Below are 15,004 nucleotides of genomic sequence, written 5' to 3' on the forward strand. Positions count from 1 at the left end.
TTTAATGAGATATAATGGAGGTCAAATGAGGGCTAAGTTTCGAGACTTGAGCTCACTTTCTTATCACGTCATTGACCTTTTAAAGCCCAAATTTCTCTGAGCAAAAATTTGAAAATGATCCCTTCTATTTCAATCCTCCCTTACTTTTCATTCACAATAATATTTTGTACATAATACGTTTCTCTTTTATCGCAATGAGCCAGAAGAATTAACAAACGTGATCAAATCTTAAATTTGTTGTCTGCAAATATATTTTCTACTCGATCATCAGTAATTTCTAAGAATTCATGCATATTATCCTTTTGAATTGTGGTTTATTCACACGTATATACTACTTTAAATCTATAATGCTCCAATTCTATTTTTAATATGATATTAGTTTTATTTTGTGCTTCAATTTATTGATAATAATGCATAAGAAAAATAATTCATGCTTCAATAATTTTAAAATGATTAACTTTCAAATAAGCTTGTGAATCAAAGCTTGGTAAATTAGACAACTCAAAGTGCGAAAGATTTCCTAATTTTAACGCAAATAGCCCTTACTCTTATGTATAATTTATTTTCCCCTTACGTATAAACCTCGCCATATTATGTTTTCGATTGCTTATTCATCCACATACATGTTATCTTTCACTTTATTTTTTTCTAATACTAATATCACCTTAATTATTATCTTTGCTTTCTCGATGCATACACACAATATGTTTAAAAATCATATCTTTCTGAACTCTAGTTTTAATATTCAGATAAATCGACCCACAAAAAGGAAATTATATAAAATCTTATAATGTTAATTGTATGAAATTTTATAATTACCATCTAATTGCAGTTTATCAAAATTCAAAATTACAATTTTCTAATTTCATAAGAAAGGAAAAAATAAAAAATATGTTGCCCCTAAATATTTGCAGCAACATTAGCATCCTATTCTAATATTCCAAGAATCTCTCTATAAATATCCTTTTCCAATTACAGTCTTTATCACCACCTCCCAGAGACATCTCCCCCTCGTCTTCTTCTCTCTCTTCAGATTAACAAACACTAACATATACATACAAAAAAAAATTCAACTTTTTATACATCTATACAGTATCTATCTCTGTGTATATTCATATATAGGATCGGTGGAATGGCGGGAAATGATTGGATAAATAGTTACCTGGAGGCTATACTGGATGTTGGACCTGGGATCGATGATGCTAAATCGTCACTGTTACTCCGGGAACGGGGCAGGTTCAGCCCGACTAGGTACTTCGTGGAGGAAGTTGTCAGTGGATTTGACGAGACAGATCTCCACCGCTCCTGGGTGAAAGTAAGTATTTTCAGATGTGTAACTGTATCTGTCTGTATGTATGTGGAATTAAGTGTTCTGTATATGTGTTGAATGGAGTGTTTTTGTGTGTAAATTTTAGGCACAAGCAACTCGGAGTCCAAAAGAGAGAAACACACGGCTGGAGAACATGTGCTGGCGGATTTGGAATTTGGCTCGCCAGAAAAAGCAGGTCTTTTTTTGCCCTTTCTGTTTTCTTGTTGGACTTTTGTTGTTAAGTGTTTAAGGGTAGAACCCCAAATCGAATAGAGATGGAAATGTTAACTGGAATATTAAGACTTGGGTCAATTAAGATCCTCAAGCCCTTATACGTGGGTTAATATTTCCATCTTTGTTCGGTGTGGAGTTCCATCCTTAATTGTAGGTGTACATGATTATGTGATACTAACGGTGAGTGATGAATTGATCGATGTTTTAGTGATTGATTTTACTGTTTAGTTGTATTGGCAGAGAAGGGAGAAATGGAAATTCGATGCAATGGAATGACATTTTCAATGTCCAAGTTCTCTTGTCAATTAAGAGAAACTTTTGAGGAAAAATTTCCTTCTTTTGCAATCTCTGTCAACTATGATATTTGTAATGTATATTAACTTCATTTCTTTATTTTCTCCACTCTCCATAATGCAATTGGCCAATTGATAATCTTTCCACACCATTTTGATTTATGAAAGAATAATGCTTTCTAGCACTAGTGGTGTTGAACACAAGTCCATGTGCCTTCATGTAATTGGTCCTATTAAATTGGTCATAAATCCTTGTATTTACTTCAACCTATTATTTAATGCCACACGTGCTGCCATCTAGACTGATTTTAAACAACATTGGTGCTCGATAGCATTACTCTTTATAGAATCTTGAAATGCTTGTACAAGTTATGCTATTTTGTGTGTTGTCTACCCATTTATACTCTGCTGCATCATTGTTGCTTTTGCTGACAAATAATAAATGTGTGCAGCTTGAGGGAGAGGAAGCACAGAGGATCACCAAACGCCGTCTTGAACGTGAAAGAGGTCGCAGAGATGCTGTTGCGGATATGTCAGAAGACTTATCTGAGGGAGAGAAAGGAGATACAGTTACTGATATATCTGCTCATGGTGAAAGCAATCGAGGTCGCTTGCCCAGAATTAGTTCGGCTGATACTATCGAGGCCTGGGCTAGTCAACAAAAGGGGAAGAAGATGTACATTGTATTGATCAGGTATGAAGTAAAACTCTATGTTTACTGTATTGAAAAGGAGTTGGAGTAATTTAAACTTGGTATCTGGTGCTATTTTCTTGCCCCAATAAGGTGATACTACCTAGAGGTTCTGTTGCAAAATGGTTGTTATATGATATTGCACTTCTATAATCCTGTGCATGACTTCTCCAGCTACTGAAGGGATTGTAGACGTTTGCTTATATGTTGATGCGGTTTTTTCGTAGTTAATGCTATGATGTAAAGATGGGGGGGGGGGGTTTAGAAAAAAAAAATATGACAAATATCAGCACCAGATGTAGACTGTAGCTATGGTGAACCCACAGAGATGCTGCCTCCTAGAAATTCAGAAGGTCTAATGGATGAGATGGGGGAGAGTAGCGGTGCTTATATCATTCGAATTCCTTTTGGACCAAAAGATAAATATATTCCAAAAGAACTCCTTTGGCCTTATATCCCTGAATTCGTTGATGGTGCTCTTGGCCATATAATACAGATGTCCAAGGTTCTCGGCGACCAAATTGGTAATGGACATCCAGTCTGGCCCATTGCTATCCACGGGCATTATGCAGATGCAGGTGACTCCGGTGCTCTCTTATCCGGTGCTCTGAATGTGCCTATGCTTTTCACTGGTCATTCTCTGGGTCGAGATAAGATGGAACAACTTTTAAGACAAGGCAGGCTGTCAAGGGATGAGATAAATTCAACGTACAAAATAATGCGTAGAATAGAGGCAGAAGAGTTAGCCCTTGATGCCTCAGAGATAGTCATAACTAGCACAAGGCAGGAGATAGAGGAGCAGTGGCGTTTGTACGATGGTTTTGATCCTATACTAGAGCGTAAACTGCGTGCTAGAATCAGGCGCAATGTTAGCTGCTATGGAAGGTCCATGCCTCGCATGGTTGTAAGTACCATATCACTGGTTTCATGGCATATGTTTTATCATCGCTAATGTTTGTGAAACCCCCAGTTCCATATAGGAAACACCATTTTCTTTATTATCAGTTATTCAGCCTTTGATAATATTGTGCTGGGTGAAAAAGGTTTAGCTGGCTGATCTTGAAGTTAGGGTGCATTTGATTGCCAATACTTTTCAAGAATTCCACCCAAAATTCTACTTTTATGCTCTTTGATTGCCATTTTTTTATGGAAAACATTTTCCTACTTTTGATCACGTGACCAAATTTACCTCAAAATCAAAAAAATATTTTTTTTAGGGAGAGTATGATTTTATTTTCCGAGGAATTCACTCTCTTTTTCTCTCTACCATCTATCCACTCTCTTAGCTACACTTCAATAATAAATGAACAAGTACAATATTTTCTTAGTTGAAAATGAAATCAATCAAACCCATTTAATTGATAATTTTCATGCAAATAAGTTTTTATCAATTGAATTATTTAGAATTTATTTTATTTTCATGCAAATTCTATGCTTGCAATTAAACGTACCCTTAGCTTTCGTGATCCTGGTTTTCCCAAAAAATGATTCTACGTTTGCAATTTGTTTGTGCAAATGGTTTCTACGTCTATGTTTCAGATAATCCTGATTGTCTAGAGTGAAGTTGTTATCTTTCATTGCATAGAATTATAGTTTCCATGACTTCATGTTTTATGTTTTATTCTTGAGACGGTTATGCATGTGAGCTCTGTGTGATTTAATTGAGGGCATGAGTACCTGGTTCCAGGTAATTCCACCCGGGATGGAATTTAATCACATTATTCCCCACGAAGGTGACATTGATGCTGAAACAGAAGTGAATGAAGATGGAAAGTCACCAGATCCTCCTATTTGGTCAGAGGTTTGATCGATTTACAACACACACATTTAGAAACACCCCACAGTTTCAACTTCTGTGCAATATATTGTCCCACAATAATTGATCTCTCTTATACCGTTACTAAATGTAAATATGGTATCTAACATTGGTATTACAAGCAGATAATGCGGTTCTTTTCAAATCCAAGGAAGCCTATGATACTTGCACTAGCCAGGCCAGATCCAAAGAAAAACCTAACAACCTTGGTCAAAGCATTTGGTGAATGTCGACCATTAAGAGAGCTTTCAAACCTTGTATGTATGAAAATACAACAGTATATGTGCTCTTGATACTCTCTGCATTGAGTGGAGCAATTAAGCTAGTCTTGTCATTTAATGTAATTCTTGCCTTCATAATTTGCAGACCTTAATAATGGGCAACCGAGACAATATTGATGAGATGTCAAGTACAAATTCTTCCCTTCTTCTGTCAATCCTTAAGCTGATTGATAAGTATGATCTCTATGGTCAAGTGGCATATCCCAAACATCATAGGCAGTCTGATGTTCCTGAAATCTACCGCCTAGCAGCAAAGACAAAGGTATTATCACGTTTCTTTGTAGCTCGGGCATTTTGGTTCTTCGGGTATTCATATGTTGATCTATATCAGTTTTGATTGATTCAAAGCGTCTCTACTGGATAATTGAGTGAGCACGAAAGATTTCCTTTATAATATTTGATTGGTCATCTTAACAGTTTGTATATGAAGTACTCAATTCTGCTAAGAAGCTTTCTTATTTCTGATGTTCCTGAGTGGGCTGAACTAGGCCAAGCACGTTTCAAGATTCTCTAATAAGCTTGCTTGGTCAAAATCATTGTCGTTTGAGCTTGTTAATCTAAATTGCTTGTTAGGAAAGATGATCAGTTCATTTGTACCCCATCTCATGCCAAGTGTTTTACAGAATTCAATGGCACTGCTTGAGGAGCTGTTTTTGTCTTGTCATTGGATAATTATATGGTAGATAAATTTCACAGAATCTATACTTTTACAAAATTATCGGCATGCGGATGCTTTATTTATGTCTTGTTTCATTGTCAAGTGCGAGTCTTAATTTAAAGCTTCTTTAGAATGAGTCTTAATTACCTTTTCTTCCCTGTTAAACTTATTCATTTTTGAACGAATCCTTGAGGAAAACAAGGCGGGGGTCTGATTTGGTAATCCATTTTTTTAATAAATATATCCAGAAAAACCAATCAACCAGTTGAAGCAGATGGTTCACCGGTTTTATTCCTGTCTTTTGGCATCCAGTTTTAGGCTATAAATGGACTGGATTTTCCGATTGAATTAGCGGTCTTGTTTTGACAATGATAGGTAAAACCATTGGTGCGGCTATTTTGAGTACTTCCAGGCGCTTCAGCAATGAGATTTTAAGTTGAAGTTGGAATGGGATTCAATTCTCTGGTGTCTTATGGTTTTGTTGCTCATTGCTGATGTTTGCTTGTTTAATATAATTGTTTGATGCAAAATGTAGAAATAGTTGATCAATGAATCAAAGCTGAAAATTGGAGTTTGGTGTATGTGGTGAGTTAAATTCAGTTTCAGGTTTACAATGTGGGCAGCTTGTGCAATTTTGTTAGGCTGGAAAAACCTTAGCAGGTTGGTGAATTTTGTGGATGACATGGCTTAATCTTTTTAATATTTGGGTTTGACATACTTTAATGTACCATATTGTTTAATCCTTGTGAAAAAGGTGTCTTCCCAACATTCTATCCAAATGCCATCCATCTGCCAAATTTAGAACAATAAACTATAGTTGCAAACCACTTTTGAAGACATTAAAATGCAGAAATGGAAGACTGTAAAAAAGATCTGAAACAATTCCCCGTCTTTCTTTGAACATAAAGTTAGAATGTAACTTAAATATTCTACAGGAACAGTGCACACTACTGGTCTCATTTCCAAATTGGTCTTTTGATTGGTCCTCTGCTGACTTAGTCGGGGAAAAAGTGGGATGCTTGTTACAAAGCATGAGAATTCTCATCAAACGTGCATCAAGATGAAGGCCTGTTAAGATGAGTTGGCCTTCAAATGACTCAATAACAGTCCCAGTTTAAATCTTGAGGCAAAGACCAACCAGAAAAATGGGGGCACGGACTTTTATTTAATTTTCTTGGGGACTTGGAGTATAATAATTCATGTTAACTGAAACTTCCATTGAATTGCATGTTAATAATCCTGTTCATATATGTGGGTTTATATTCCGTGTGTGAACAGTTTCACCATCTCCCACATACCCTTTGCTAAGAGGAATTTGTTTCATAATACTACTTTTGGTGAAACTTATTGGACATAAATTGATCTTGTTTCGACAGGGTGTTTTCATCAATCCAGCTTTCATCGAGCCTTTTGGACTTACTCTAATTGAGGTATACCTTTTGTTTATATGCATGTTTAGCTCTGACAGGACTATTTTGTTCAGATAACCAGTGTAATTTCTTTTCCATTAAACAGGCTGCAGCACATGGTTTACCAATTGTTGCCACAAAAAATGGTGGTCCTGTTGACATACACAGGGTATTTCTACTCTTTTTTCTAATAAATATTGAGTAATAAGGATTTTATTGTTACCATTTGTCTCCTGAAGATTACGTGTCTCACACTGATTTTTAATTTTTGTTGCAGGTTCTAGATAATGGTCTCCTTGTGGATCCCCACGATCAGCAGTCCATTGCTGATGCTCTTTTGAAGCTGGTTGCTGACAAGCATCTCTGGGCAAAGTGCAGAGCTAATGGACTGAAAAATATTCACCTTTTCTCTTGGCCAGAACACTGTAAAACATACCTATCTAAAATAGCAGGTTGCAAACCAAGGCAACCACGTTGGTTAAGAAACGATGATGATGATGAAAACTCCGAATCTGATTCACCAAGTGATTCCTTGAGAGATATACAGGACATCTCCTTGAACTTGAAGTTTTCACTTGATGGAGATAAAAATGAGAGCCAAGAAAATGTAGATGAGTCTTTAGACCCTGAAGATCGTAAAAGTAAGCTAGAAAGTGCTGTTTTGACGTGGTCTAGGGGTGTTCTGAAGAGTGCACAGAAATCTGGGTCCACTGATAAGGGAGACCAGAATTCTGCTGCTGGTAAGTTCCCAGCATTGAGGAGGAGGAAACATATTTTTGTGATTGCTGTGGATTCTGACACAAGTACAGACCTTTCTGAAAGTGTTCGTAAGATTTTTGAGGCCGTGGAGAAGGAAAGGGCTGAAGGCTCAATTGGATTTATCTTAGCTACATCCTTCAACATTACAGAATTACGTTCTTTTCTGCGTTCAGAGGGTTTGAATCCTACCGATTTTGATGCATTTATTTGCAACAGTGGTGGCGATCTTTATTATTCATCTCTTCACTCAGAAGATAACCTTTTAGTGGTGGACCTGTATTATCATTCACAAATTGAGTACCGTTGGGGTGGTGAAGGTTTGAGGAAGACTTTGGTGAGATGGGCATCTTCTATAACAGATAAGAAGGGAGAAAAAGAAGATCACCTTGTCGTTGAAGATGAAGAGACTTCAGCTGACTACTGCTATTCTTTCAAAGTTCGGAAGCCTGGAGTGGTAACTCTATTTCTTTCATACCCTTCCTTTTTATGATCTTTTTGGGTTTCGAGCATTTCTTGGTGCCAAGTTGAGACTATAATGTAGTTCTTAATGTCTCATTGGTTGTAGCGTGGTCTACTAGGATTGTGATATATCTAATGCTATTTCACTTGATAATGTTATTCTTTGCAGGTTCCCCCTGTTAAGGAAGTAAGAAAGATAATGAGAATTCAGGCATTGCGTTGTCATGTTATTTATTGCCAAAACGGAAGTAAGATTAATGTAATTCCAGTACTGGCATCTCGTTCCCAAGCACTCAGGTAAAATTTCTGCTGGTAGTTTAGTATATCTGTTGGCGTAGTTTATTTATCTGTTCTTTTCCATGTCATATTTTTGAAACTTACAAGACTCCAACAATGTTTGATTCCAATCATAGGGCTCTAATTTGAAGGTTGTATCAGTTCTCAAAGGAAATAATCTGTCTTCCTTCCTTCTCACCCTTCTACCCCACTTCCCGCAGCAGCATAGGTTATCAATTGATCGCTGAAAAATAATCTTATATTTCTCGAAATTTATCCGTTCTTACAGATGCATCCTCGCCTCCACTAGAAGATAGTAAAAAGATGGATGACAAATAAGAACCATCATTCTTTCCATAGGCTATCAGCCTTTTTCAAGTGTATTTTGAAGTTCTATGGTTTGATGATGCTGTTTGACGCGAGTCTAAGAAGCGTGTGTATTATATTGCAGTCTCTTCAGAATCGACTAATGTATCGTATCTTTTTCTGAATCATTTGCTGTTGGTTAAATTGTATAGAGATAGTTTTGTATCAGAATTAGCATAACTCAAAAACCACTTAAAAATTCTCATTGCATTTGTTACAAATGGATTCTTGTGCTTTGATCTGAACGATCATCTTTACCTACGGGACATTAGGAATACATTTTATGATGCCATTTTGTTTATCTTGTGAACCTTGTGTTAGCTGGAATTAACGTGTAAACCATGGTCTCTAGGTATTTATATCTTCGTTGGGGAATGGACTTATCAAAGGTAGTGGTTTTTGTTGGTGAAAGTGGCGATACTGACTATGAAGGATTGCTTGGTGGTATTCACAAGTCTGTAGTACTGGAAGGAGTTTGCAGCAGTGCAAACAACCAAGTCCATGCTAACAGAAGCTACCCCCTTACAGATGTCATATCGCTCGACAGTCCCAATGTTGTTCGGACGACTGAAGAATGCAGCAGTGCTGATCTACGGTCCTCCTTGGACGAGCTTGGGGTCCTAAAGGGCTTATAATAGCTACTTAACTGCTCCATGTAAGTTCTGCCTAAAATAAAATCTCGAATTATTATGGATCTGATCCTAGTGTTACCTTGTGAGAGCTCTATATAATTTCAAGATTGATTTGAAATCTTCGTGAATGACATTATTCTTTTATTGCTTTCTTTGGAGGAAAAGATGCGCATAATTAATGCTATACACAGCTAAAACATTTTTACTTTTTTCCAATTACTGATTTCTTTCTCTTGTATTTAGAAATAAGGAGATGAAATTCAATAATACATCATAAGCTCAGTGCAAATAAACTGTTACACCATCTCCTGGATTTGTTCAGTTGCAAAATCGGAAGAATTCTCTCTTTCTCCCTGCTTCACTCCTTTAATGGACTGATGGCCTCGGAAATGGTCGTCGAACAAACTCTCCTACTTTGACAACCCTCGACCCAAGACCATCCTTTCTGGTGCTGTCTCCATCAACTTTGCCTCCATTGTTGTGCTCAATTGTTTGTAACCTCTGCTAATGAAAAATCTGCTGTCAAGCGAATTAATTCAAGTTTGGCAAAAAAGTAGCTTTCTTATAAGCAGTTGGTAGAGTTGCAATTTGTGGGGATCACAATACACGTAATTGTAGGTCCTACAGTTTACAAATCAAACTACTTTGAAATTTTCAACTCATAAGCTGCGGGAATTACAATTTCGTGTATTATGGTCACCACAAATTTCAAGTCCACCATATGATTATGGTAAAGCTACTTTTTTGCCAATCTTACATTAATTGGCTTGATAGTAACTTTTTCATTACCTGAGGCGACGAGAGACTTGAGCTCAACAATGGAGGCAAAGTTGATGGAGAAAGGACGGTCTTGAGTCGAGGGTTTGCTTGATGACACCATTGGTGGCAACTCGAGGCCATCTGTTATAGGAAGAAGCGATGTGAGGGACCCGCAGTTGCGTGGATTTTGATCCACAGTTGTGATTTCTCTAGCTTATGAGAACTATTTTTTTGCCTAGCACGTGAGTAACTTGCATTTGAACAAGAACTGGTCCTTTAATAAAGGATTCTGTTCAGCCATGGAGGGCAGTTGTCCTCTGCATCAAGCCCTCTGGCAACCTGTAAAAAAAAACATTAAGAGAGTCAAGTAAACCTAGGACAAACCAAATCATAATCTAGGGAATATGACCTACAAATGAATATCAGTACCGATGTTCACCTGATGTCGGATTCTTCATTATCAGATGTTACAAAGGACTGACTCAACGACAGTGGTAGGTAGATGCAGTGGAGGAATCCAGAATTCAGGTAAGCATGGGCGAATCCAAGTGAGTATGAGCGGTTGTCCAATATAAGGAAAAAATTCCGGTGGAGCTAGCAGGGGGCTCGCAGAGTGCTAGCTCCACCCTTGGGTAGATGGAGATGGCGCGAAGAAGATGGTCAAGAGTTGAGGAATAAAGATGGGTTAAAAAAGGAGAGTTGGCTGGAGGACCATTTAGGCCATGAAACTGTTTTAAGATAGAATCGATACGTTGATTTTGTAAATGAATGAAACTCAGTTACATCCTTAAAAGGTCCGAGAACATTTCCTCTTATAAGAACATGCTCTTGCACTCCTAAAAGCGTGTTGGCATGCCTGATGCTTCCAGTGAAAACCTTATGGTTGTAGCAGGGAAAGGCAGGGCAAGAGAGGGTGCTTGTGTTTTTTGAATGGATATAGCCCTTCTTTGTATGGGTGTTTTTCGTGGTAGTATTTGATAACGGGTGAAAGTCACGTGACCTAAAACCGCGGCGTCCCTAGGGTTTACCTTGCGTCGGGCGCAGCTGTTTTTCTTCTCTTTTATGTGGTTGAAATCCATGGTTCTCTTGTTGGGCTGTTTCTTGCTTATTTTGTCGACTTTATGAAATAACATAAGATCTATTGGTGATTTAATATTTGATAACTGGTGACAGTTAATTGACCATCTACGGTTTACCTTGTCAATATCATGGGCCGTTGATTTCTTCTCACACTGGTGAGCTGAAATCGACGATTTTCCTGTTGAGCTGATTCTTTCTTGCTTTGTTGATTCCATGAAATACTGCAAGTTTTGCTTGGGATTCACCATCTTGTTTTTGTTAAGAAAGTGAAAAATATTGCATTTCTTACTGAAGAGAAAAATACCTACCATATCTCCAAAATTCTCCAAATTTGTAATTTTTTTAATAGTTTGTGTAATATGTACATAATGATTTATATGAACATGATGTGATGAAATATATTTGGTCAAAATTTCTTTAACCAAAGAAAGAAAAGAAACTTTTCAACATTCTGTGACATTGTATATAAACTATCGTGTAATTTCCTATGTACTAGTAGCATCATCTTTCTCTAATAAACTAAAAGCATCTTTCTTCCTTTTATTGTTTGAATTCATTTTGGATTTGTTTGCAATTTTCGGGACTAGTAAAGCAGTGATAATTGAATTGGATTTATTGGTTAGGATTAACAAAATCTCGTGCAGATTCTGAAATTAATTGTGGCAAAGAGGAAGTATTTTTCTATTAAAATCGATTGTGTTTACATTTCAAAATTTTCCTCCATTCTTTTGTTTTTTGGTTGTGGGTGTATTTAGTATTTGCCATATGTGGTATAAGTTGAACACAAGAAGGAAGGTGGGCAGGCCGTACGAGTTATTTGACTATCGGGCCTCTCCTGTAGCCCAAGTTGTTCCTATTACACGCAATCCTTGGGTCCATTGGAGCATCCATGACCGCCTCTTGTACTTATAGAGGAAATTTAATCAATGCTTACTGAACTTTAGAGTACATTAGTACTGCTCATCAAATATTATAGTATAACTCATTGCTTTCCCAACTATTCGGTTTCTTACCCGTTCATCACCCAATTGATCTTCCTCATCCTAGACTAACGGAATGTGCCATGTGGAGGACGGAAATCCCACGTGGCGCATAAATCAGACGTGAAATAAAAAAATAACTCAGCCAAAAATTAGAAACCCTATCGGCATGGATTTACAGGCGAAATACTACCTCTACCTCCCTTACATTTTCCACCAAATGACCAACCAAAAACCACAAAAATGCCAATAATCTAATGTGTTGCTTCCACCAATTTCACATTGTTCTTCTTGCCTCCCGTGAAGAACTTGTACCCTCCAAAGAAAAGCAAACCCCATTCAGATAAGTAGACATTCACGAAGTGCTCTTCCTTCCTCTTGGATGGACTTATGGGGTCTTTCCAAAAATCAACCTTAGGTGGCCCATGACGATCAGCGGCGCCAGCAAGGCCACGACGGGGAATCATAGAGGTAGACTGAGCGAAGGTTGCAACCAACTAAGTAGCCATGGCTTTGTGCTTTTTCTTTCCAAGATCGAATGGGCGTAAAACAACAATTACAGCTTTCATTTTCTTGCCCAAACGTACCCATGGACGAAGCGTCCCAAATTCGCCCCCAAATCAGGTGCATTTACTAGGTTGTATTCAAGTTCCAAGAACTGGAGGGAGAAGATGAAGGTCCGGGAGTGGCTTTCTACACTTTTGGCCCATTCCATGTGTGATGTGCCATGTTGGTAGATTCTGTTAGTTTAAAGTGACGAAAATCAGATGAGCAATCAACGAGTAAGCAATTTGATAGATGAGTGAGCAATGAGTAATGTTTTAATGTTTAGTGAGTAGGTAGTAATGTAATATAAAGTTCAATGAGTATTCATTAAACTTACCCTGTACTTATATAGACATGAGATGAGATGAGATGCGGAGAAATGCCCTCCTACACTTGGTATCGTCAAGTGATAAAATGATAAGGTTATTTTATAGGGTAATTATATTTAAATTACAGCTTTTTTGTTGTATCATATTTTAATTGCAATGAAGGTTCTTAACCTATGCCATTGTCACATATATGTTTCTATCTTTTTTCCGTTTGAATTCTCATTCATAACCTTAAATTAATTATCACATCTTGTTCCTTTGTTTGCGCACTTTGAAATGATGACGAAATATTGTCGAACTTTTCTATTTGTTGTGTTTTATTTATTTATTGCTAACAAAAAATATGAGGGCAAATAAGTCTTTTTATAAGCCTCTAGCAAGCATTTTTTTTTTTTTAAGTTCTTTTTTAGAGTAACTGCCATTAGGGATCAAATATATTAATTAACGGAATGTTGAAGGTTAATGTTCTAGGAGAAAAGTAAAAGTCATGAGTTTAACAATGACTAAAGTTTAAAGAGCTTCATTGCAATTAAATCGTTGTGCAACAAACAAAAATAATAGCGTGAGCAAATTACCCAATTTTTAATAGTAACAAATTCCAACTCACATAATATGCCCTCATTCGGTAGCAATTTTTCATACTAAAAACTCAATTTTTGGACAACTATTTCGTTGTTTCAGCAGTCATTTTTTACTTACTTACAGGTGGGATTCATTTTTTCCCTCTACGGACAAAAAATCGATTTTCATAATCACTAGTACAGTTCCTATATTTATAGTGAAATAAGAATTAAAGATATATGCCTAAATTTACTTGAATCAAGGAGAGTGTCCTCGCGTTAGTTCAATGAATTTTCGGGGATTTCTTGAATTTGAAGATTTTAACATAATTCTATTTTATATATTTTAATGGTTTAGATGGTAAAAAATGAAATTCATAACCTTATACTCCTTATTTAATGGAGAAAATTCATAACTTTCTCCTTCGAAAGAATCAAACTTAAAACTAGTTATTTACAATCTACAAACCAACCATATAACTATCAACAACTTAAAAATCATCTTTGTCTAAAAATAAAATAGTTTTCATTATAGTTTGAAGAACTTCGTGCAAAATATTCTCAAAATATAAAATATTTTCAACATATTTCGCAACAACATTGTTATACAGGCCAACTTCAACGTGAATATTACAAAACTTCAGCATGTTCATGTCAAGTTTTTACAAACTTTTGTAATTAATATGGCTTGTTCGGGATTCAAGAAAGGAAGAAAGGGAACCAAAGATGGAGTCCAAATGTAAATGGAAATTGCTTTGTTTTCGATTTTTATTTTTTAAGGTTTTTTAGTATCAAAGTCAACCTATTCGATAAGACAATACTCTCAAGTAATAAATAATACGTCTTGTATAGCAAGTGTATCAAACATTGTACTCAACATGCTTGATATGTTTAAAAGTGGACGATCGATTAATAGTTTTGCAAATTCTTTCAATTACAACATGATATTTAATTCTCAATAAAACCAATATTTAAATTCAAAAAACTTAGTTTGTTAATCAGTTATTATAGTTACCGAATATTATCTCCAATAACATGTATCTTGTTTACATTGTTCATGCATGTTCACGCATAGTAGAATAAGTCGAAGTTTGTTGTCACAATTTAGTTTCTTGAAAACCAAATTGCTTTATTGGGTTGTTTTTAATTGATTTTCTACTTTAAGTGCTTCATGTTTTAGTTCTCTAACCAACATAAATGGTGAAGAAAGATAAAATAAACAAGAAATTATTATATATATATAAAAGGAGCTAAGAATGACAAGCATAAAGAAAAATTTAAATAAAATAAAAGGAAAACTCTGTCACATCATGTCACTTGCCAACTCCTTTTCCTCCACATCGTTTCATTAACATTCACCCAAATCATGTTCATGCAGTCATCTACCTTTAAATTCTCTTAAGTTTTAAATAAAGAGTTCATCTCGTTTGACTAAAACTTAGATTTTTTTATATTTTTTTTTTTAAATTTTAATAAAAGTGTGGTATGAGTCTCATAAAACATGTGATTAAAAATGAATTTAAAAAAAAAAAAAAATGAGCCGGACTAAAGAAAATCCTTAAAAATC

General features: G+C 36.1%; 2 protein-coding genes across 2 annotated transcripts in view; both read left to right on the forward strand.

Annotated features, from left to right (window-relative positions):
- The first annotated feature begins 971 nt into the window (after positions 1 to 971).
- LOC111408561 (probable sucrose-phosphate synthase 1) lies at positions 972 to 9,399 on the forward strand. The gene is made up of 12 exons (XM_023038309.1): positions 972 to 1,315; positions 1,416 to 1,505; positions 2,289 to 2,575; positions 2,810 to 3,431; positions 4,215 to 4,328; positions 4,469 to 4,600; positions 4,710 to 4,886; positions 6,659 to 6,712; positions 6,798 to 6,860; positions 6,969 to 7,904; positions 8,079 to 8,206; positions 8,904 to 9,399. Exons 1-12 carry the CDS (start codon positions 1,133 to 1,135, stop codon positions 9,184 to 9,186), a joined length of 3,069 nt encoding a protein of 1,022 aa, XP_022894077.1. The 5' UTR covers positions 972 to 1,132; the 3' UTR covers positions 9,187 to 9,399.
- Positions 9,400 to 12,509: 3,110 nt separating this feature from the next.
- Positions 12,510 to 15,004, forward strand: part of LOC111408562 — a 4,973-nt gene continuing 2,478 nt past the window's right edge. Inside the window, exons 1-3 of the mRNA XM_023038310.1 lie at positions 12,510 to 12,626; positions 13,796 to 13,798; positions 14,049 to 14,176. Of these exons, the coding sequence (XP_022894078.1) occupies positions 12,510 to 12,626; positions 13,796 to 13,798; positions 14,049 to 14,176 (248 nt within the window). The remainder of the gene's footprint in view (positions 12,627 to 13,795; positions 13,799 to 14,048; positions 14,177 to 15,004) is intronic.

Source organism: Olea europaea, chromosome 13, assembly GCF_002742605.1.
Source record: "Olea europaea var. sylvestris chromosome 13, O_europaea_v1, whole genome shotgun sequence".
NCBI lineage: Eukaryota > Viridiplantae > Streptophyta > Magnoliopsida > Lamiales > Oleaceae > Olea > Olea europaea.